This window comes from Grammomys surdaster, unplaced genomic scaffold (genome assembly GCF_004785775.1).
Source record: "Grammomys surdaster isolate TR1022 unplaced genomic scaffold, NIH_TR_1.0 266, whole genome shotgun sequence".
NCBI lineage: Eukaryota > Metazoa > Chordata > Mammalia > Rodentia > Muridae > Grammomys > Grammomys surdaster.
Genome location: NW_021604707.1, coordinates 4,672,255 through 4,693,582, shown reverse-complemented (window position 1 = coordinate 4,693,582; position 21,328 = coordinate 4,672,255). Strand labels below are relative to the sequence as shown.

Here is a 21,328-nt window from a genome sequence, read left to right as displayed (position 1 = left end):
CCGGCGTGGTTTTTAAGCCGAAGCCCACCGCATGCGCAGGTTTCTGATGCAGCTTCCTCTTTACCGCAAGATAAAATCAATACAAGAACAAATGGCAAAATTCTAGTCTGGTCTAAAATGAGAGAAAAGAGTTTTTCAAATGCTGGTTATCCTATATGAAAACTAAGAGATTGAAGATCCTGTCCCAATCTTGCACATCGTTTAATTAACAGAAATTTAACCTTGAGGGTCGAAATATTTACTATTAGAATGTAAACGTAAGGGCTAAAGGGAAATGCTATGACCTGAAAACATTGAAAGATTGCGACAGAACAGAGCCAAGGAATTCTGCTTCAGCACCACGGAGAGATCACGTCTACAGTTTTGAGTTTCTGCTTTTGACAATTATAGAAATGTTGCCCCCACTCTTAAAATTCCAGTCGGAAAAAAATCCTGATTCTTTGGTCCAAACTTAGCATAAGGTATCTACCCCGGAGCTGTGCAATATATATCTTAGGTAGTGGTGGTCCAGATTGCTTTAAAAGGGGACCATGCCTTAGGAAAAAAAATTAAAATACGTGTTTCTGTGGGCGCATCCCAGGGATCCAGGACTGAGACGTGTCCGCACTTGAATTCTATTTTCTTTCCGAACCTCTGGTCAAGCCCATCTGTCCCTCCACTGTGCAATCTCACACCTTGGGATGCCCAAGAGGGGCTGTCGGGAGAGATACCCGCACGAGGGCCTGCAGCGCGGTGTGTGTACCGCCTCCGTGCCCACTTTCCCTCTGCTGTGCGGATGGCCGGCTGGCCAAACGGAAAGCTCGCGGGTATCCCGCACAGCTGCGCCCCGCACCTCTCTCCCTCCGCCCACCCCGCGCCGGGCCCGCGCCTGCGCACTGCGCCGCGCCACGGGTGGTCTCGAGGCGGACGCCGGTCCCGGAGCCAGACCATTGGCCACTGAGCCGAGCCGGCGCTTCCCCGCGCGGGGGTGGCAGCACGTGCCGGGGGCGAGAGCGGAGACCGCAGCTATGGCGTCGTTACTTTGGGGAGGCGACGCCGGGGCGGCGGAGAGCGAGCGGCTCAACAGCCACGTAACTGCCGCTGAGCAGGGGAGGGCCCGGGGGCGGAGGCTAGAACAGAAACTCCCGAGGGAAGTCCCCTGGGAAGGGGAGCGCCCCGCCGGCGTGTGGAGTGGGGTGTCAAATGATGGGGGGCTGGGCTGGAAGGACCACAGAAAAGGAGACTCACAGAAAGGACCGACCTTTGATTTGAAAGGGCAGAGACCCCAGGAAACTAGAGCTAGTGCCAGCTGTACTGAGTTTTCTCCTGTCATAGTTTTGACCATTTAACAGGCTTTTCATCTTCATAGCCACCTTCTTCTCCCTGGAGGTGTTGTAAACCACCCATCACCCAGATACTGCTCATGTTCAGACTAAGAGCCCTTATAAAGAGAGACTATGGGAACTCCCGTCCTATTATATGAGAATTCATACAATAACACGGGTTCCTAAAATGAAATCATTAATCCTTAACATTGCAAAAGGAAGCATTTGGGGGTGGGCTTCCCTGCCCCTGCTGTAGAATAGCACCATGCTTCCGGCTTGAAGTCCTGCTTTCTAACCTTGGTTGAAATTTGTGCCTTTCAATAGTTTTCAAATCTCGTCCACCCCAGGAAGAACCTTCGTGGTATTAGGAGTAACACAGTCCCAAACATAGGTGAGTGTTGTTAGACTAAAGCAAGACTGGCTTAATTCAACACCTTTCCCCCCGTGTACCTCCAGCGGAAATAGCTTTGGCTCCCTTCCTCTACACTGAAAATCCTCCATCTCCTCAGTCACCTCACTTTACTCTTCCAGGAGATGGCTCTGTTTGCATACACTGTAGAGTCTGTGAGACGATCTAAGAGGGCATTGTATATTTTTGCTCAACATCTTCCTTTATGCTGCTTATTTCTCTTTTACCCTCACAGACGGCTCTCTTAACACGGAAGAAGATGATGATGAAGAAGACATAGGTAGGAGACAAGTTCGGTTGAATGTACCTACTAGCTTTGCTTGCCTGGCTTATCATCGCTTTGACGGTGTTAATAGGATTTCCTTGGGAAAGCACTACCTTTGTTTTATTTTTGAATGAATACTATCAGAAAAAAAAAAAACTAAATTAGGAGGGGGTGTACTTTCTTAGACTACATTGAAATGAAAATCGCAAGGTGTACATTAAGAATTTTCAGTTTGGCAAGGAAGACATTGCCATTAGATGTTGCTTTGCATGAGGTCAAGGGTTGGTACAACAGAGCGTAAGAAACTGGATCTCTGTAAAAAGAGAGGATTCCCAGTGTTAACGGCTTTCCTTCTAGGGCTTTCTTTCGTAAGGAAGATGAGAAATAAGTTGCAGCTGGTTTACGTATACTGCTACTCAGGAGAAGATAACAATTAGGTGTCATTCAGGTGGTTTGATGCCCGCTTTTGGTTTTGCTTCTTTCAGTGGATTTGGCAGCCAATTCACTCTTAAACAAGTTAATCCGTCAGTCCTTAGTAGAATCCAGCCACCGAGTAGAAGTCTTACAGAAGGATCCCAGCTCTCCGCTCTACTCGGTGAAAACATTTGAAGAGCTTCGGCTGTGAGTATCTTAACTTTTAACATATACGGATGCTTATGCTAGCAAGTTATCAATGAGCTACTATGCTAGTTTACTAAAAGCCGTCAGCATCACCTTCCCTTCCTAGTACGCTGTATTAAAGGAGATCCTATGACTTACATGCAACTACCTCAGGGAATACTTGGATACCTAAGTTGCCTAGCAACCTGGGCACCTTTTTGGTAGAAAATATTTTAATCCTGCAGGAGTTGGGGATACCTAAGCCAAGCACAGCCGTGCTTGGTGTCACTCTCCATATCAGAATCCAGACACGGGCGTTGATGACTTGAACATTATCCCCTTAGCACTTCTTAAAAAGTTAGAAGGTTTTGCTCTTCTAACCATACTTTATTTAGAATGGTACTAAAATGAGTAACTTTCTCAAATGAATTTTCATCCCCTAGGGTTAAAACTGCCATGAAGAAAATATATTCTAACCAGTAATAATAATAATAATAATAATTAATAATAATAAATAGGCATCAGGTATGTGAGGCCAAACCAGGCTATGTGTACATAGGCAGAATGGACCTGATTAGGTAGCTGCTTGGCCAACTACCCAAAAGGCAACTTTTGCCCATGCCTGGGGGGGGGGCCCATTGCTTGAATTAAGAGCCTGTGGTTGAACAGCAGCTGGAGCACTCACCTCGGGACTTGGCTGTAGCTCAGTGTCACTTATACTTACTTAGCACACGGTTTTACTTTGTAGTAGAGAAATGGTTTATGGGTCTGGAAGATGTCTTCGTTGATTATAGAATGTTGGATTTCTGATTCTTGTTTGGCCTTTGTTGCCAGGTTCTCAATCAGGAATACCCAAATGTATGGTTTCGAAGAGAAGGACACAGTAACATATGAACTTACATAAAGGAAAATGTCCAATATCCCGATGCCCAGACATTTTCTAAGTGATAGAGAAGCCTACGATTAAAACGTGGCTGCCACGTTTAATCCACGTTTGTCATCCACCAAGTAACGCACCAAAAAATGCAGCCAGGCATTGGCGGCGCGTTCCTTTAAATCCAGCACTTGGGAGGCAAAAGGAGGTGATTTCTGTGAGTTCGAGGCCAGCCAGGTCTACAGAGACAGTTTCAGGACAGCCAGACTGGAAAGGAGAGAGAGAGAGAGAGAGAGAGAGAGAGAGAGAGAGAGAGAGAGAGAGACAGAGAGAGACAGAGAGAGAGACAGAGAGACAGAGAGACAGAGAGAGAGACAGAGACAGAGAGAGAGACAGAGAGAGAGACAGAGAGAGAGACAGAGAGAGAGAGAGAGAGAGAGAGAGAGAGAGAGAGAGAAACAGAAACGTTCCAGCCCATTTGACCTGTTCTCATTCAGACATTTTGCAGAGGAGTACAGGAAAGATGCATTTAAAGTCCCTGCATCAGCAATATGGGATTATAGGATACTGAGTCAAATGATAAGGGTCACCTCAATCATCTTTTTCCTTTCTAAAAATTTCTATCATTCATGAAAAGGAATTAAACCATAAATTCCACTTGGTTTCCCAGTTTTATGGGAAAATAGCACTTGCAGTAAGTGGATATGTTCCTTTTATCAGATGAATCCTTCCCCCGCCCCTCCACAACTATCTCCTTAACACAACGTTTAGCTTCAGGCCGTTACTCCTTCCCTTAACCTAGGCTTCTAGCCTAGCTTATTATTCCAGTAGCCCAACTTAGAGGCGTGACCGTATATAGTCTGGGATAGAGCTGACGTATAAATAATGTATTTCTAAGTATTACTCTCAATGCTTAAAGAATGTTAATCTTGATTGCCAGCTTGACTGGATTTGGAAGGACCCAGGTCACACACATCTGGGTATGTGTCTGAGGTGTTTGCAGTGAGGTTCAGGTGAGGAGGAAAGAGCAGCCTGCATGTGGCTGGTACTGTCACGGGCTGGCGGCTCTGACTGAGTAAAACACAGGAGAGGCGAAAGCCAGCTGGGCATCATTAGGAGTCGCTCTCTGTTTTCTGACCACAGGCACAGCGAGACCAGCAACCTTACACCCTCACCAACATGCTCTCCCCACCGGAACGGACTTTACCCCTTCTTAAACCGCCAGCTAAAATAAATCCTTCTTAAGCCTCAGGCACTGTATCACAGAAAAGTGACGGTGCTCAGTTGCAAAGTGCTGAGTGGCACCTCAGAAGTGCACCACTCAAGTATGCATTTCTGAAGGCTGCCGGTACACAGATCAATGAAGCTACTGACCAGCAGAGGCTTTGCACGTTTGAGAATTAATCTTGTCTGTCTGTCTGTCTGTCTGTCTTTTACAGAAAAGAAGAGTTACTAAAAGGGATTTATGCAATGGGATTCAACCGACCATCCAAAATCCAAGAGATGGCCCTCCCCATGATGCTCGCACACCCGTGAGTTCACAGGGTCGTGGTCTTTCAAGTTGGCTGTTTGAGGTTTCTTCCGTTTACACCCAGGATCTCGTGTTCCGTTTATGCCCAGTCGTCTTCTCTCTTTTCACAGTCCCCAGAACCTCATAGCACAGAGCCAGTCGGGCACAGGAAAAACCGCTGCCTTTGTCTTAGCGATGCTAAGCAGAGTGAATGCCTTGGAATTGTTTCCACAGGTAAGCGAGGGCTACGGTGGAAATGATTGTAACCGCCGTGGCAGCCATGTTTCAGCAACGCCTAGTCCTTCTGCAAATATATGGTTACTTCAGTGAAGTGTAGAATTGGCCTTCCTTCGTAAAATCCTAGAGCATTGGGTAGGATATTGGTAGTGGCACCCAGCACTGGCCAGGGTCCCAGGTGTCTCCAATTCCAGCCTTGCCACCGCCGGCCACCTTGGCTGAGCGTCAGGGGGCAAGTTAGCAGACCTCCCAGTCTGTTTCCTCTCTGTAAAGACAGCACTCCAAAGCCCTGGCTCACCCTTGATATTGTCACACGTGACTGCTCACACCCAGCAGAGTGCCAGCATTGTAGAAATGACTCATTAAGCATCGAGTGACGAATGAATGAGTGAGTGAATGCTCGTCTCGTAAGGTCAGCATGTGGATTCAGAGAAGACACATTTTCAGTGCTGTGTTTGGGAGAAGTAAGCATACAGTGATGATAGCTGCTCAGTTCCAGGGCAAGAAGGGCATCCCGTGCACCCCACTCCTTTATCAGAGGCTCTTGGGGAGAAAAGTGCCTTCCTGAGGTCACACAGAGTGGCTGGTCAAGGCACCCAGCTCACCGTTCTCCTGGCCTCATTTCTTTTCACAAAAACAATCTGGTACTCATTCCCTGTTTCCTCCAAAGGGCACTCGTCAGGTTCTTTCACAGGCTGATTTCCCACATGACACACACACACACAAAGCCCTTCTCAAAATGCTTCTAAACTCCCATAAACTGTAGATGCATATGGTGGAGGCCAAGCACAGCAAGTGCACTTTCCAGATAAGGCTACTGAGATTTATATTTAAAGTGTGGTATGGATCAGAACTATGCAAGAGAGCCATGCTGGAGCCCACGTGTTGAAAATGTGTGAAAACTATTTTTAGCGCCTTTGTAGTGGCCCTTCCTACCACAGATCCTGCACATGACACATTAACTAGCACGACTTTCTTCCATCAGCATCTTCTTTCAGTAATCACCACTTCTACAGGAGATGGCCTAGCCCACGGGAGCAGGGAGATCACTCTAGCAGGATCATATGTTCATAATGTGGTTTAAGCAGAGCATGCTGGAAGCAGGCAGACTCTTCAGAGCAAGCAAGAAGTGATGAGTATTGTACCAGCCGTGATTTATCTTGCCTTCCTCCCATCCCAGCTCCCTGTTTCCCTTTCTCCATCAAAACACAGTGAGCAGTAACTCGTGCTTCTATATAGCCCTAAGTAAAGTAACTACTTCTTAGTCCTTCAGAGCCTCCCATCTCTCTCAGACTGCCAAATTATATTCAGATGAAAACGTTCCGTTCAGTGTCATTTGTATGCCTCCTCCTGTACAACATTTGATTGATGTCATACAGCGGCTTGTATGAACCTTCCTCCAACCCCCCTTCTGTCTCACAGTGCCTCTGCCTGGCTCCTACCTATGAACTGGCTCTGCAGACCGGCCGTGTGGTTGAAAGGATGGGGAAATTCTGTGTGGATGTTGAAGTGATGTACGCCATTCGAGGAAACCGAAGTATGTACCAGTCCGCCTGTCTTGGCTATCTGTTAAGCCCTGGCTTCACACCTAACGAGGCTGTTTGTAACTTCTCTGCCTTCTCGTCTCTAAAGTGGGGGAAATATTAGTAAATGAAGTGGTCCAGACTTAAGCACTGGCACAGCCCTGGAATCTAATGAGGACACAGCAAACAGTACATTATTTCCCCATCTTGTAAAAAGATGTCTTTTTTTTATATGTATTCTACTTTTTGAGACATGGCAATGTTGTGCCAAACAAGTTTTATTTGGGGATTTTTTTTTCCATTAGAGTCTTACACGCTTATCACGGAAAAATGAAACTTTAAAGGACAGGGAGAATAGGTTCGGGGGAGTTTGCCCTCCAGAGAAAGACAGAAGGCCAGTCTTCGCTCTTCTTTGAACTCTTGTAGATATTTCTCTGCACATGTGTTCCATCGAGAGCTCACACACTGGCAGCATGTCACACCATCGTCCGAGTAGCTTCACAGGACCCCATGGTTTTCACATCTGGCCTATTACTGAGTATCTTGGTTGTTTCCCATTCAGAAGAGCTTTGCAGTTTGGAGGGTTTTGTGCTGTTTGGGGGTGGGGTGAAGGCGACACGCACTAGGTGTGCCTGGTAGGTGAGTGCTCCCATTCTTCACGGATCCCACTCAGTGTATGGCTCCTGTAACTGAGGCTGGGCTCTCAGCTCATGTAGTAGCAGGCTGGTCCTGAGCTTCACCCTTCCTGCCAGTCTCCAGAGAAGCTGGCATTCCCTGCCTGTGCTCCCAAGCCTCAACAGTTTCACCACAGCCGTGCCATTGTTTCCATGGGCCAATAGAAACTCTGGATGGGATTTTGTTTGCTTGCTTTGTTTTGGTGGGTGGTTGGTTGGTTGATTGGTTGGTTGATTGGTTGGTTGGTTTTAGACAGTGTCTCACTGTGTTGCCCAGTCTGGTCTTGAACTTATGTGAGCAAGATCACGTCACTTCAGCCTCCTGAGTAGCTGGGCCATAGGATGCCACGATAGCCAGTTTATCCAAGCATAGTTTTCTAAAGAGCACAGAAAGTACAATCAAATATATAAGGCTATTATTGCCATAAACTTAGTACTCTAGGATCCATCCTAAAATTCTGCAAAATCTAAATACACCCATGACCCTCGGGGTTTGCACTTGAAAAATGATACTGTACTATGTTCTTGTCACCAAGAAATATTCCCTGTCACCCTGGCTTGTCGCCCTGGCTTGTGCACCGTTAGAGTGAGTGGGTCTGTTTATAGCTACAGGAGACTTAAAACCCTTGTCTCCACAGTTCCGAGGGGCACTGAAGTCACCAAACAGATTATCATCGGTACTCCTGGGACTGTCCTAGATTGGTGTTTCAAGCGAAAACTGATTGATTTGACGAAGATCCGTGTGTTTGTCCTGGATGAAGCAGATGTGATGATTGATACCCAAGGATTCTCCGATCAGAGCATCCGTATCCAAAGGTAATTTCACATCCATCCTCTCCTCCCGGATTTCCAGACCAAACGATGGATTGCGTATGTCCACCCTTCCTGCTTACTTTCCCCGCTTCACTTCCTGCCATCCTCACCTCCAAATTGACTGTGTGTAGTCTTGTCTTTGGCCAGCTCAGGGAGCCTTCAGACTACTGTGATGCCTGCTTCCTGGATTGACTTTTGCAGAGCAGGCTTCCAGATGAAGTGAGTGTCCTGAGTCGCACCAGGCTTTGCCAATCATGTTTTCTATCCTAGGCAGGATCCTGAAGGGATCTGCTGAAGGCTGCCTTGGGGCCACGTAATGGCTCATGGGGTAGACTAGAAACACAGTGCTGTTGGGGCAGGTCTAGGCCTGACTCTGCCTCTAATCTGTGAGTAAACCTTACCAGTTCCCCAGGTTTCTCTATTCAAATCATCTGAAGGGCTTCAGATATCACCTTTCTGGGTCCCTCCTCACACTCACTGAATGGGGACTTGGGAAGGGAAGTTAGCAGTCTGCATGGTTCTTTTTTTTCTAAATTAGTGTTTACTCAATGTTAAATTCAGTAGTAATGAAAGGCTTACACTGAAGAAGGGTAATCCCCTGCCCTGCCCATTCCCAAGAACACGCCTGTCTTTTCTGATGCTGGCTTTCATCTCTTAAATAATATGCTCACATCACTGTTCCCTCATGTCCCAGTATAGAAAGTAGGCCTGAGTTCTTTTAAACTCTGCCTTTGCCCAGTCCCTCTGTCTCCTCTCGGTGCTTAAATCTTAAGAGTTTGGTTGGACAGACACTGGTCACATCATTCTGGGTACACATGCACGTGTGCACACACACACACACCCCAACACACACACATACGCACTCGCATGCATACATATACACACATGCACGCACACACACATACACACGCTGTTCACTTCTGGGCCAAGCAGTGCAGTGTTATCATTTTGTGTTTATTACACGCTTTCCCTCTACAGTTGACTACTGCCTTTCCCATGCATTATCCCCGGGTAGGGATCTTTAGCTTTTCCCTGACCATTTCATTATACCAAATGCTATCTTCATGTAGTCAATTCATGGATTATTATGTTTATGATTTTAATTTCTCTTATAGTTACAGTATTTATAATTATACTATAATATAATTAAACTGTTTCCCCTTTTCCTTTTCCCCATCCAGTGTTGAAAACGAAAAATTTTTTTCTCGGTTATTTTCTATGCAGGCAATACTGTTAGCTTCCACTTCTGTGACTGAGAGGTTTCATGTCACCCTGCTCTCCCAGATTTGAGTTTTTTAGCCGACTGTTGGGGTTCCCTGCTTCCTCCACTCTTGGGGTCCCCTGCTCCTTCCACTCTTGGGGTCCCCTGCTTCCTCCACTCTTGGGGTCCCCTGCTCCCTCCACTCTTGGGGTCCCCTGCTCCCTCCACTCTTGGGGTCCCCTGCTCCCTCCACTCTTGGGGTACCCTGATTCCTCCATGTCCTGTGATTTCTCACTAACGTTTGTTGACCCTTCATTTTCAGAACTTGTGCCTGCAAGTTTTGGAAGTTCTCTGAGTTGTTTCTTTTCCTAAAATGACAAACTGCTGAGAGAACCAACTGTAGGCCACAGCCAACACAGACGAGGAGTATTTAAAGTGGAACTCATTGTACGAGTGTTACTAGAGCCATTTCTGTCTCCTGACATTCCGCTCTCGGTTCTCATTCTCTGTGTCGCCATGCTTTTCCATTCCCTGTACATCCTCCCAGCGCCACCAGCAACAACAGTCATCATATGAGCACATGTCTTCATAGCTAGAGATCTTACAGAGTACAAACTGGAAACTGAAATGTGGCCAGAGACTTTGATAATGAAAGGCTCAGTGCTGTGGGCCAGGTATTACCGGCTTTGTAAGATCTCAGTTGCAAAGTCTGCAAGACTTGGAGCTGTTGGCACCATTCTGTTTTGTTTAGATAAGTAGTTTATGGGATACATAGAATTTGCTAGACTTTATATCTACTGTTAGTTTATATTTGGATAAGATACGAAGAAACCTATTTTTTTTTATTTTGCTTTATGAGAATTTCATAGATATCTCCATTTTTAACCTCTCTCTCTCTCTCTCTCTCTCTGTGTGTGTCTGTGTCTGTGTCTGGGGGGTGGGGGGGGGGAGTGTTGAGAGAGACTCTTTGTAGCCCAGGCTAATCAGGACTAACTGTATAGTTCAGCTTGTCCTTCAGACTCATGGCAGTCCTACCTCAGCCTCCTAAAAGCTAAGATTACAGGCATGAACCAACATGCTTGACATAGGCATGTGTTTGTTGCTAGGATATGCATGAGATATGCATGTCTGAAGTGTGGTCTTAATTGATCAGTATAGATTTGAAAGAGTCAGCTTTCACAACGAAAGACCAGTGTCATCAATTACCAGAACTTCTGCATTCATCTACTCGAAGGACATTTTATTTAGACCTTTTTATTGAAAATAGATTGTTTTCTTTTTTGTTTTTTTTTTTTTTTTTTTTTTGGTTTTTGGTTTTTGGAGACAGGGTTTCTCTGTGTAGCCCTGGCTGTCCTGGAACTCACTCTGTAGACCAGGCTAGCCTCGAACTCTTGAACTCAGAAATCCACCTGCCTCTGCCTCCCAAGTGCTGGGATTAAAGGCGTGCGCCACCACCGCCCGGCCAATAGATTGTTTTCTTATACAATCTATCCTGATGACAGTTTTCCCTCCCTCTCCTCTTCCCAGTTCCTCCTCTCCTCCCAATCTACTCCCTTTCTGTCTCATTAGGAAAGAGAGAACAACTAAACAGGACAAAATAAAATGCAATAGGATAAAGTAAAACCCATCACATCGAGGCTGGACAAGGCAACCCAACAGAAGGGAAAGAGTCCTGAGGGCAGGCACAAAAGTCAGATATCCACTTGTTCACTCACTTAAGACACCCATAAAAAGGCTAAGCTCAAAGCTGTAATATGTGCACAGAGGAGTTGGTGGAGACCCGTGTTAGCTGTGTGCTTGCCACTTCAGTCTCTGTGAGCGCATATAAGCCTTGCTCAAGAGGACTTTGTTCTCCTGGTGTCCTCCGTCCCCTTTGGCTTTATACACTTTCTGCGTCCTCTTTTGTAATGCTCTCTGATCTCTGAGCTGAAGGGCTTGATGGAGATATCCCACTTAGAGTTTGAACCAAGTCTTAGACTTTCTCTACGTGGGACTTGTTTTCACCGAAGAAATTTTTGCATGACCCCCAGATATTTAGGTACATGGCATAAGTATGCATATCAAGTATTTACTGAAAATGAATCATAAACAGATTTATTTTAAAAGTTTGTTAGTATGCATATGAGACAATTTATATAATGATGAGATAGACTTGCCTCCTATCTTTATATCAGGAATTCAATCTTGTCTGCAACAGAATATGTTCAATATTTTCTGGAATTGATTGATTTTTTTTTTTTTTACTTGTCAGTGCTAGGAATACCACTTTGCATAAGTATGTAATACAAATAGCAGGAAGGTGTCTCATACCATTTTGGAAATTGCTTAGAATGATTTTTTATGAAATTCACATCAGCAACTCAGCAGTTTTAAAATCAAATTACAACACACTAATTTGATAAGAGCGTGCTAAGGGGCGTTCCTATAAGAGCAGAAAGCTCTGTAGGAAGCGCATATGCATACAGTGGTGGCCAGTTCGGGCCGGGCATCTCAAGTAGCATTTGTTGGCGTTTTTATGGCTTCAGTGCCACACACAGCACAAACTGCACATTCTACGTGCTCGGAAACAGGACGACAATGAAGTCACACTGTGCCACCCAGGCAGGCTCTGCTAGAAACCCCTTAGGGTTCGTTGCATGTTTGATTCCGAATTAATTGTTGGTCATTGGCCATTCATACCTTTTACTGAACTGCAGACTATGTCACAACCCCCACCTTCAGTCACACACAAGCCCAGATGGGGCCACAGCCCACAGTTGAAGAAGCTGTAACCCTGAGTTAACAGCTACTCCATGTCGTGGAGGTCCATCCCAGGGACAGCAAAGTAACGCATGCTCATTTGGGAGCTGGGCTGAGGTGGCTGAGCGACTGGGCTTCACCCCAGCACTGGGCTCTCGAGGAAGCCAGTGTTAGAAATCCAGAAGCACTGCCTCTCTCTCCCCCTGATCTTAGAAGTCTGCCTCTACCAGGCCTCTTACATCCCTGTCCTAAACTCTTCGTGCATGCAGGGCCTGTGTTAATCTGTGTTTTGTTATGCATTTCCTTCTGTCTGGAGTTAAATGGCTTAAATGAGGGTCTTTAGCCTTCTTTTTCCTGTCTGGATCCTACTTGGTGGTGTTTTCTGGTTGTTCCTTTCCCGTTATTTCCTTTTCTTGTGTTACAGATACAACACCCACCTTCTCTTTCTACTAATTTCAGTATTTTTGCAGGATAGTGTTGTGGCTGTTTGGGTTTGGCCTGCCCACCCCCCAGGCCCCGTTTTTAACATCATCTCTGAATTGGCCGGCTCTCCTGTTTGGTTTGTTCGCTGCATCTGTATTTCACAAAAGGTGGCACTTTCTTCTCCCTATCTGGCAGTACTCGCCTACTCTTTCACTATCTGAGGGACTAAAATTCCAGTAGACGGCTCAGCGTACGCCTAACTTGGACGCTTTACTCTAGGTTGCTTGTCATAAGGACATAGAACTATGTGACATCTGATTCCCTTCCAGGAGGTAAAACTTGGCTGCTGACAGTCTGGGTTGGGAAGAGGCTGCCAGGAAGTAGGCATGTTTTCCCTCCAGCCACGTGATTTATCTCCACCTACCATTAAGGCTCGGAGTGCCACCTCTGGAACCTCTGCAGGAGGCTCCTGGTAGTGTGTGCTTAGCTGCCTCCATGTAAGGCATCCAACTGTTCTTATGGCCAGAGGTCAAGGGAGACTCCCTCTAGCCACCTTGTAACCAGTAAGTTAGTGGGGTCCGGCGTGGAGTAAAAGGCTTTGAGAGTCAAGGGGGGCAGGGCTCCTTTTACTTTCTACTGTATAATGAGTAGGGTATTTATGTTGGGTGCTCAACACCCCCCATGCCATTTTCCTCTTGTTTGGTTAAAACAATTAAATAAGTGGTTCATTTCATTCCGTTTAGATGTATCTCCAGTGTGAGATTGCTGAGTCTGACAGCAGGGAGGAGATTGACGTGCACGGCTGCTGACCTTCCAGGATGGTTACCTAAGCTTTGCTCTGAGATTGACACCCAGGAGGGTTGACAGGACGCATGACATCTTGCGTGAAGGTGGAGCTGAGCACAGCCTACAGCACGACCTATCCACACGTGTGCACAGAGCAGCCGATGGCCGTGCCTGAAGAGCGACCGACCGTCTGCTAGCTGGGTGACGGCCATCTTCCTTTCTCTCTTCCAGAGCTTTACCCTCTGAATGCCAGATGCTCCTCTTCTCAGCAACCTTTGAGGACTCTGTGTGGCAGTTTGCTGAACGAATCATTCCTGACCCCAACGTCATCAAGTTGCGAAAAGAGGAGCTGACCCTGAACAACATCCGGCAGTATTATGTGTTGTGCGAGAACAGGAAAGACAAATACCAGGCCCTCTGTAACATCTATGGTGGCATCACCATTGGCCAAGCCATCATCTTCTGCCAGGTAAGCCTGCTGCCTGTGTCCTTGCCGCAGACAGAGGTCCACACAAGTGGGGGTGGGAGACTATCCTATTAATCAATGCTTTCTAGCCCGGCGCTGTGTTCAGTTCAATCCTCAGACAGCTCTGATTAGAACATCTTTCAGGGTAAAACTTAGAAATGAGAAGGTGGACTAGGACCTTAAGTTGATGTTAAGTAAGGTCCCTCTTAGAGGCCCCGCTCCTGTCCTAAGGTTTCCTGGGTGTTACTTAATACTGACGTCCCACTATTGTTTATTTTATGTGGGTTTGGGGGGTACTGTGCTTTGCTTTTTGCTGACATGTTTCATGCTGGTATGTTTTGGTTTTGTTCCTACCACGTGAACATGCTAAGCCTCATGAGCAGGATTTTGAGGCATGTGCCCCACACTAGACTGGCATCTGCTGGCATGTGGACAGAACTGAAATCCTTTGTAGAATAAAAACAAAGTCAGCTCTGCTCCAGGATCGCCATACACACTGGGCAAGATACTTAGCTTTAGAATTGTTTTCTTTTTGGTTCATCTAACAAAAATGAGGAGGAGGAGGAGGAGGAGGAGGAAGAGGAACAGGATCCGGAAGTTGGGTAGCTGTTTTATTGTGTACATGAAGATATCAGACAGAGGGCTCCTACAAAGAACGCTTGCACTGTTTGTTGGCTTGGTTTTGTTATCCGCTTGTGGAAGAGCAGGTGAAAGCATGGCTGTGTTTAAGAGAACATGACTTAGAAACGCAGTCAGAGAATGCCCTGCTGCGTGCTGAGACTTCTTAGAAAGCTGAGGGAGGAAGGAAGCCAAATTCTTCCTTCCCTAGCTTTCACCTTGCACACACAAGCATGACAGGGATAGCCCGTGGGGTCTCTTCTCTCTCATAGACGCGTCGGAACGCCAAGTGGCTGACTGTGGAGATGATGCAGGACGGCCACCAGGTGTCTCTGCTAAGTGGAGAGCTCACAGTGGAGCAGCGAGCTTCCATCATTCAGAGGTTCCGAGACGGCAAAGAGAAGGTTCTTATAACGACCAATGTCTGTGCTCGAGGTATGTCACAGTTGGGTGTTGCTGTGCAGTGTATACACAATGCACCCTAGAGTTGACTGGCATGCACAGTCACGTGACCACCGCTGTAATCAGCACCCTGCAGCCTCGCAACGTTGCCTGACCGTTCTCTGCAGTCAGCCTCCTCCCAGGGCATAGCCTCTGGCAACTGCCGATGAGATTTCAGTGTGTACTTTTGTTTCTTCCAGACTGCCACCTAAGTTGAGCCAGTGTACATCCTTAGTCTCTGACTTCTTTACCTGACATGCTGCTGCTGAACTCGCCCAGCTTCGCTGGCTACCTGTTCCTTTTCATTGGGAATGCTCTTCCATTGATTGTTCAGTCATTTCCCAGTTGACTGTTTGGCTATTGGAGTTGCTTGCAGCTAGGTGCTAACTGAACACGTGTGTAATAGAAATTTATGTGTAGGTCCTGTGTCCGCATGCTTTCTTTTCTCTTAGGTCAGCAATGTCCCTGCAATGGGACAGCCTTCTAAGAAACTGCACAGCTCTTGACTTTGTCTCAGCCACTGTGCCCTCCCATAGCAGTTGTCCCGTGTCCCTGTCACTCACTCAGCCTGTCAGTTCCCCGTTTCATCGATTCACAGGAACATGGATAGTGTCTCCACATGGTTTTCTTTTGCCGTTCATTGATAATGTCAACATTATTAGTGTCTCAGGTGTATCTCGGGGTTTTAAGTTTTAAAGCTACAGCTGTGGGTTGGTGAGTGCTAAGAAAGGAGACAGGCTGTTTCTTCATCCTTCCCACGGCCTTGCCTGGACCCTATACTCAAACCATGTTCTCTAGGTCACTGGGAGTTTAGGAAGCAGAATGGAGGGACTGCTGTATTCAGTGGGTTCAGCCTTTGACCTTTGGAAGCAAAGCCTGCCTGAAAAAGGGTGAATCCCATGACCCGTGGCTGGACTTCTTGCCTGGGCTCTCCAAAGGGACTGTCCAGATGGTGACTGCTAACTGTATCCGCTCCTGACTACTTGAAACAATCATAGTGTGACTGAGGAACTGGATTTTTTTTTAATTTGGCTAATTTAAATGTGAATGGCTATATAATGTTTCATAGCTTCCTTTCTGGATAGAACAATCTCAGGCCCTAGGATAAAGGGGGTGGGGGGAGTGAAAGCTCAGAGTAGAGAGGACAGATGGAAGGCCCTGATCGCAAGGAAGTCTCCTAGGCAGCACTAGGTGGATTGGTATTAGAGGGAGGAAAACAGTTCAGGGTTTTTTTTGTTTGTCTCTTTGTTTTGGGTTTTTTTATTATTTTGTTGGGGTTTTTTGTTGGTTGGTTGGTTGGTTGGTTGGTTGGTTGGTTGGTTTGGTTTGGTTTGGTTTGGTTTGGTTTGGTTTGGTTTGGTTTGGTTTGGTTTGTCTTTATGCTGGGGATCAAACCCAGGGCCTTGTGCTTGCTAGGTGGGCACTTGACCACTGAGCCACGTCACTAGCCAGGAGAAAAGTTCAATTGGTAGGAAAATGACTAGCCCTTGAAACTGGAATTGAACATGAAGAAGTGAGCCCGGTGATGGTTTGAGGGTGTGAGGGACTTGTAACCTAGGCCCTGAGCACAAGTGGCCTGGCCTTAGCTGTGGTGACCATCCTGTGAGATGTTTAGAAGAGCGGGAGAAGAGATAGAGGAGAAAACATTCTGGACATTGTAACAGTTGAGGCAAGAGATTTAAAAAATAGATAAAAGACCTGACGGGAACGTAGCCATGGAAGGGAGTGGAGCTGTACCCTGTAATGGGTAAGAAGACCCTGGACCTGTGGCTTAGCCCCACTGAAGTAGGGAGGAGCTTGGCCCTATAGGCTTGGTGAGGGCTCCCCTCTCTCTCCCCTGTCCCACTCACGTATACGTAATACGTGCTTTGTACTTATTTATATTTCTGTAGAATTAGCCTTCATTAGCAGTCTTACCAGCATCACAGACATCACCGTGTGTAAACAAACTGACATATTTTATGACATAAAACCAGTTTTAATTTCCAGGTTTTTTTCCACAAGCAAGAATTAATTCCTTTGGCAAATACAGTTCTTGGTGGATTTGTCCTGAAGAAAATACTGCAAGGTGCTACAGTGTCTTTCTTCTCCTAGGAATTGATGTGAAGCAGGTCACCATCGTTGTGAACTTTGACCTCCCTGTAAACCAGTCAGAAGAGCCAGACTACGAGACCTACCTCCACCGTATAGGGCGGACAGGACGCTTTGGGAAAAAAGGTCTCGCCTTCAACATGATTGAAGTGGACAAGTTGCCCCTGCTTATGAAAATACAAGACCACTTCAGTAAGTAGCAGGCTTCCACATTCTGGGTAGGAGCTTAGAGGCCGTGTGGACAGTGAGGGGTTGTGTGAAGCAGAGGCCATGTGGGAAAAGTTTCTCATTCATAGGATGAGAGTCATAACACAGGCCAAGTGGCTACACAGTTCCTTTATGCTTGTTAAATAGAAGTGTCAAGTAGAAGTCACAGAAAATCGTTCTGCAATCTGTAGACTTTCATGCCCGTAGAGTGAGTGGTACCACAAAATAGGATTTGTTGTGTCCCAGCTTCCTCTTTTGTTTACAGTTTCCCCTCCTCTTGTCTCACCACCTTGGGCAGGACAGGCCTGACTTCTGAGCTCTGCAACCCTTTTCCAGCCCCACACCTAAACAAGCAGGCTTAGTTAGTCTGCTGGGGCCCCCAACTGGCAAATTCCACTCATGAGAACCTCAAGGCTTTCCCCACCCGATAGCTCTGCCTCCTCTCTTACACGAGTTTCCAAAAGCCAAGTGGAGAGGCGCATGCTTTTAATGAGGGCACTCAAGAGGCAGAGGCAGGGGATCTCTGTGAGTTTAAAGACAGGCAGAGCTACAAAGTGAGACTCTGCATTGAAAGAAAACAAACAAAAAATTACCTCCACCCAGGAGAGCACAGATGTAGGCGGGGAGCATGGCAGAGAGGCATTAGGTGCCGTCTTCTCGGATGGAACTTTGTTGGAAGCAGTGGACTCACAGAACATTTGGAATGGAATTTGTAAAGGTTTTCAGGCTGACTGCTGCATATCCCACTGACTCTTCAAAGAGCTGCCTAGGCACCCCATCTTAAGCTACCTGGGTGGTAGAGTGAGAAGCACCCGTGAAGGCCGCTCCTGCAGTGCTGGGCTCTTGGGTCATCACTATAGTGACGCTTGGGCCTCCCTAGCGTTTCCCACTGAGCCTGTCTTTTGTGCAAGGTGTCAAGATACGTACATGCCAGACCCAGTCCACTTGATGCTGTGTTAGTTTATGTGGGTTAGCTATTTGGTGAGTGTCCCTTACTTATCTCGGACTTTCTATACAAAATTCACAGGAGGCCCCCCCTTTTTTTTCTTAGATGGGGTTTCTCTGTGTAGCCCAGGCTGTCCTGGAACTCACTCTGTGTAGACCAGATAAAACTCACAGAGATCTACCTGCCTCTGCCTCCTCAGTGCTGGAATTAAAGACGTGCACCACCACACCCTGCTTAAGATTGAATTTTCAAAGGTGCCACTCTCTTCAGAAACTTACCGCTGGCCAGAATGAACGTCCACTTAGGACCTAGGATGACGCTGGTTCCTTTCCCTTTCATTCTTCCAGATAGCAATATTAAGCAGCTCGACCCAGAAGACATGGATGAGATTGAGAAGATCGAATATTGAAGAGAGAGGGACCTTTGTTGTTTGTGGGCTGTCCTAGATTACGTGAGAATGTTTCAGCAGAGTTTGAAGATACTTTTCTATGTTAAGGCTCTGTCAAGGTGAAACTGTCACAGATAACAAATAAACGCCATGCTCTCTTCACCCGAGACCTGAGGGCTGTTGGAAACTAAATTGATTTGAACCATGGGATCCTTTTAAATGAGAGTGCAGGATTTCTTCTAACCTGTTTCTAGGCAGCGATGTTCCCTGTGCTGCTCACAGGGCTGTCCAGTCTAGACACTGTGCAGATTGTGCCTGTTTATGAACTTGGCCACAAGGGGGCAGTAGAATGTCACTAATTTTTAGAATTTCAGCTGGCAGGATAAATGGAAAAGCAGTCCATTTTCAGGCCTCACTCGCAGACTGCTCTCTCTGAGTATTCATTTCCCTGTTCCCACCCCCATGCTCTCAGATGAAAGTATACTTTAAAACTTATGAAGAGAAAGAGAAAGAAAGAAAGAGAGAGAAAGAGAGAGCATTTTGTCTTTTAATATTCCAGGTGACATCCAGAACTTCTAAATATCTTCCTCTTCTGCTTGTTACTATCTTGAGATTAGAAAAGATCTATTCTGTCATATTATCTCATAGACTTTAAAAATGTGGCTTTATTCTAGATATTTCCAAAAAGTACGCCATAAGGGTTTTAAAAACAACAAGGCAGGACCTGTAGAGACGCATTAGCGGTTATATGAGCACGAGGGTCTGAGTTTGCATCCCCTGCAGGCATGGAAAGGCCAGACCTAGTAGAACAGGACCGCACAGAGCTGGGAGCCAGAGACAACAAGGGAACAAGCTGTGACGTCAGCCTCTGCCCTCACCTGCAGGTGCACGCACCACCCACCCACAGGCACGCACACTCACACATACCTGTACACCCACACACATGCATGCATCACACAAACTCACCCAAAAAAATTAAGCACAACCAAAGGGAGTCAAAAGTTTGTTTATAAAAATCTCACGGTAGCAGGGCGTGGGGATGCATACCTGGAATCATAGCATTCAGTAAGCCCAGTCAGGCAGAATTCCACAAGTTTGAGGCCAGAATAGTCAGCACCACAAGAACTGTCCCAAAATTAAAAAAAAAAAAATTTTAAAAGTTTGTTTCAAGAAAAATTCTAATCTTCCATGGACATATTTCTATGAGCAAAAATGTTCTTAGTTTCCACATTTGCTGCTTAGACATTAAACCATGAGCTTGGAAACACGGGATGAATGGCTAGATTCTCACAAGGGCAATTCACGTGTGCCAGAAACTTACAGCTCTGCCGTACCCCACGCTGCCAGTGGTACCTCCAGTGAGTTAGCACCAGCCTGCTGGGACGCTCCACTTGGATATCACGGTGCCCCAGTTAATCCCCAAGCTGCAGGCTTCTCATGCAACACTAGGTATGTATCATGTATCCTTGCGCTAACCATCACGGAGAGGGGAAGGAGCAAGACACCAGAGCAGAGAGAGTGTAATGACAGAGACCCAGCATAAGCCAGCATCAGAGGAGAACATGTATCTGACGTCACACCAATGGGTCCCCAATGGCCTCTAGGCCAGCCGTAGAGAGGCTAGACCAGGCCTCCTGCAGAGGGGTGGGACATACTTAGCAACATGGCAGTCTCCTAGTGTGGGTCCCCAGGGGAGTGGGGGCAATGTTCCTGACCAGCTCATCCTGGCAATTACCAAGAGATCCTAGGAAAACCTACCAGTCCCTTGTCCGGGGTAAACAAAGGCAGATGCCAAGATAGGATCCGGAAGTGTTTAGGTAGAGAGCGGAAAGTGTTGGCAGAGTGATGGGTAGAAAGACCACTGTCTAACAAGACGTGGAGTCAGACTCTCAGAGACAGCTTGCCAGTGGCACCATCACTGGGGAATCTCTGCTCCACTGTTTACACTGAATCTGCTTTCCTCTCTATGATTAGAAACCATCATTCTTGTGTATTCGGTACCTCATGCACGACAGTACCCATGACAGCAATGAGTATCACTCTCCTCCCGATAAGGAAATGTTCTTCTTCGTTTGCTGTCTCCTCCGTAGCATTTTTCCCAGTTGGAGCCCCAACAGTAAGACACGATACATATGAGAGACATAAGGTATTTTTGTCTCACGGTTTGAGAAAGGAGTTCTCCATCCTACCCAGCTCAGCCTCCGTGTATCCTGAATAAACCCCACATATGCACTATTCCCAGTGTAGATCTCTGGTAAAGGCCTGAGCAGGTCCCCATAACTACAAGAGCGTTGGTAAGCTCCACCTGGCAGCACTCCTCCCCAGGGCCTGCAAACACTAGACAGTCTTCTGTCTAGCCCTTTGTCTCCCTCCTCCCATCCGTTTGTCTCACCACCCAGGAGGCAACAAGGTCACAGCCGTATTAAACTGCTGTCCCTGTTTGGTGAGTCAACAATCCAGAGACTCTGCAGGAGCGTCCCCTTGCTCAGAGCTGTAAGCAGTTTTCATATCTCCACATTGGCATGGCGGAGGTCATCTCTCTCTGAGTGCCGGCTGGAAGAGGGAACAAATGGAGAAACGAGAAAGATCCAGATGGTTTCAGAGCATCTGTGAGCTGGCTTAATCAGCTGTGTGTTCCTTGGCACCAGAGACTAAACCAAACCCAGGAGGTTTATATTGGCCATCTCAATACCGTTAGCCCACTGAACTCAGTGATTACATGTGGCAGGGCTGTGATTTTCAGGGGAACTGTGAGTGATCACCTCGCCTGAGCCCCGCGGCTATGATGTTAGGTGCAGGATCTAAGGCAGCTA

General features: G+C 46.7%; 1 protein-coding gene across 1 annotated transcript; it reads left to right on the top strand.

Moving 5' to 3' along the window:
- Positions 1–943: 943 nt before the first annotated feature.
- Positions 944–18,677, top strand: Ddx25 (DEAD-box helicase 25). Its single transcript, XM_028776194.1, has 12 exons — positions 944–1,070; positions 1,629–1,695; positions 1,949–1,993; positions 2,464–2,599; positions 4,892–4,984; positions 5,094–5,196; positions 6,622–6,736; positions 8,035–8,212; positions 13,590–13,827; positions 14,715–14,877; positions 16,978–17,166; positions 18,475–18,677. Exons 1-12 carry the CDS (start codon positions 1,008–1,010, stop codon positions 18,534–18,536), a joined length of 1,452 nt encoding a protein of 483 aa, XP_028632027.1. The 5' UTR covers positions 944–1,007; the 3' UTR covers positions 18,537–18,677.
- The last annotated feature ends 2,651 nt before the right edge of the window (positions 18,678–21,328 follow it).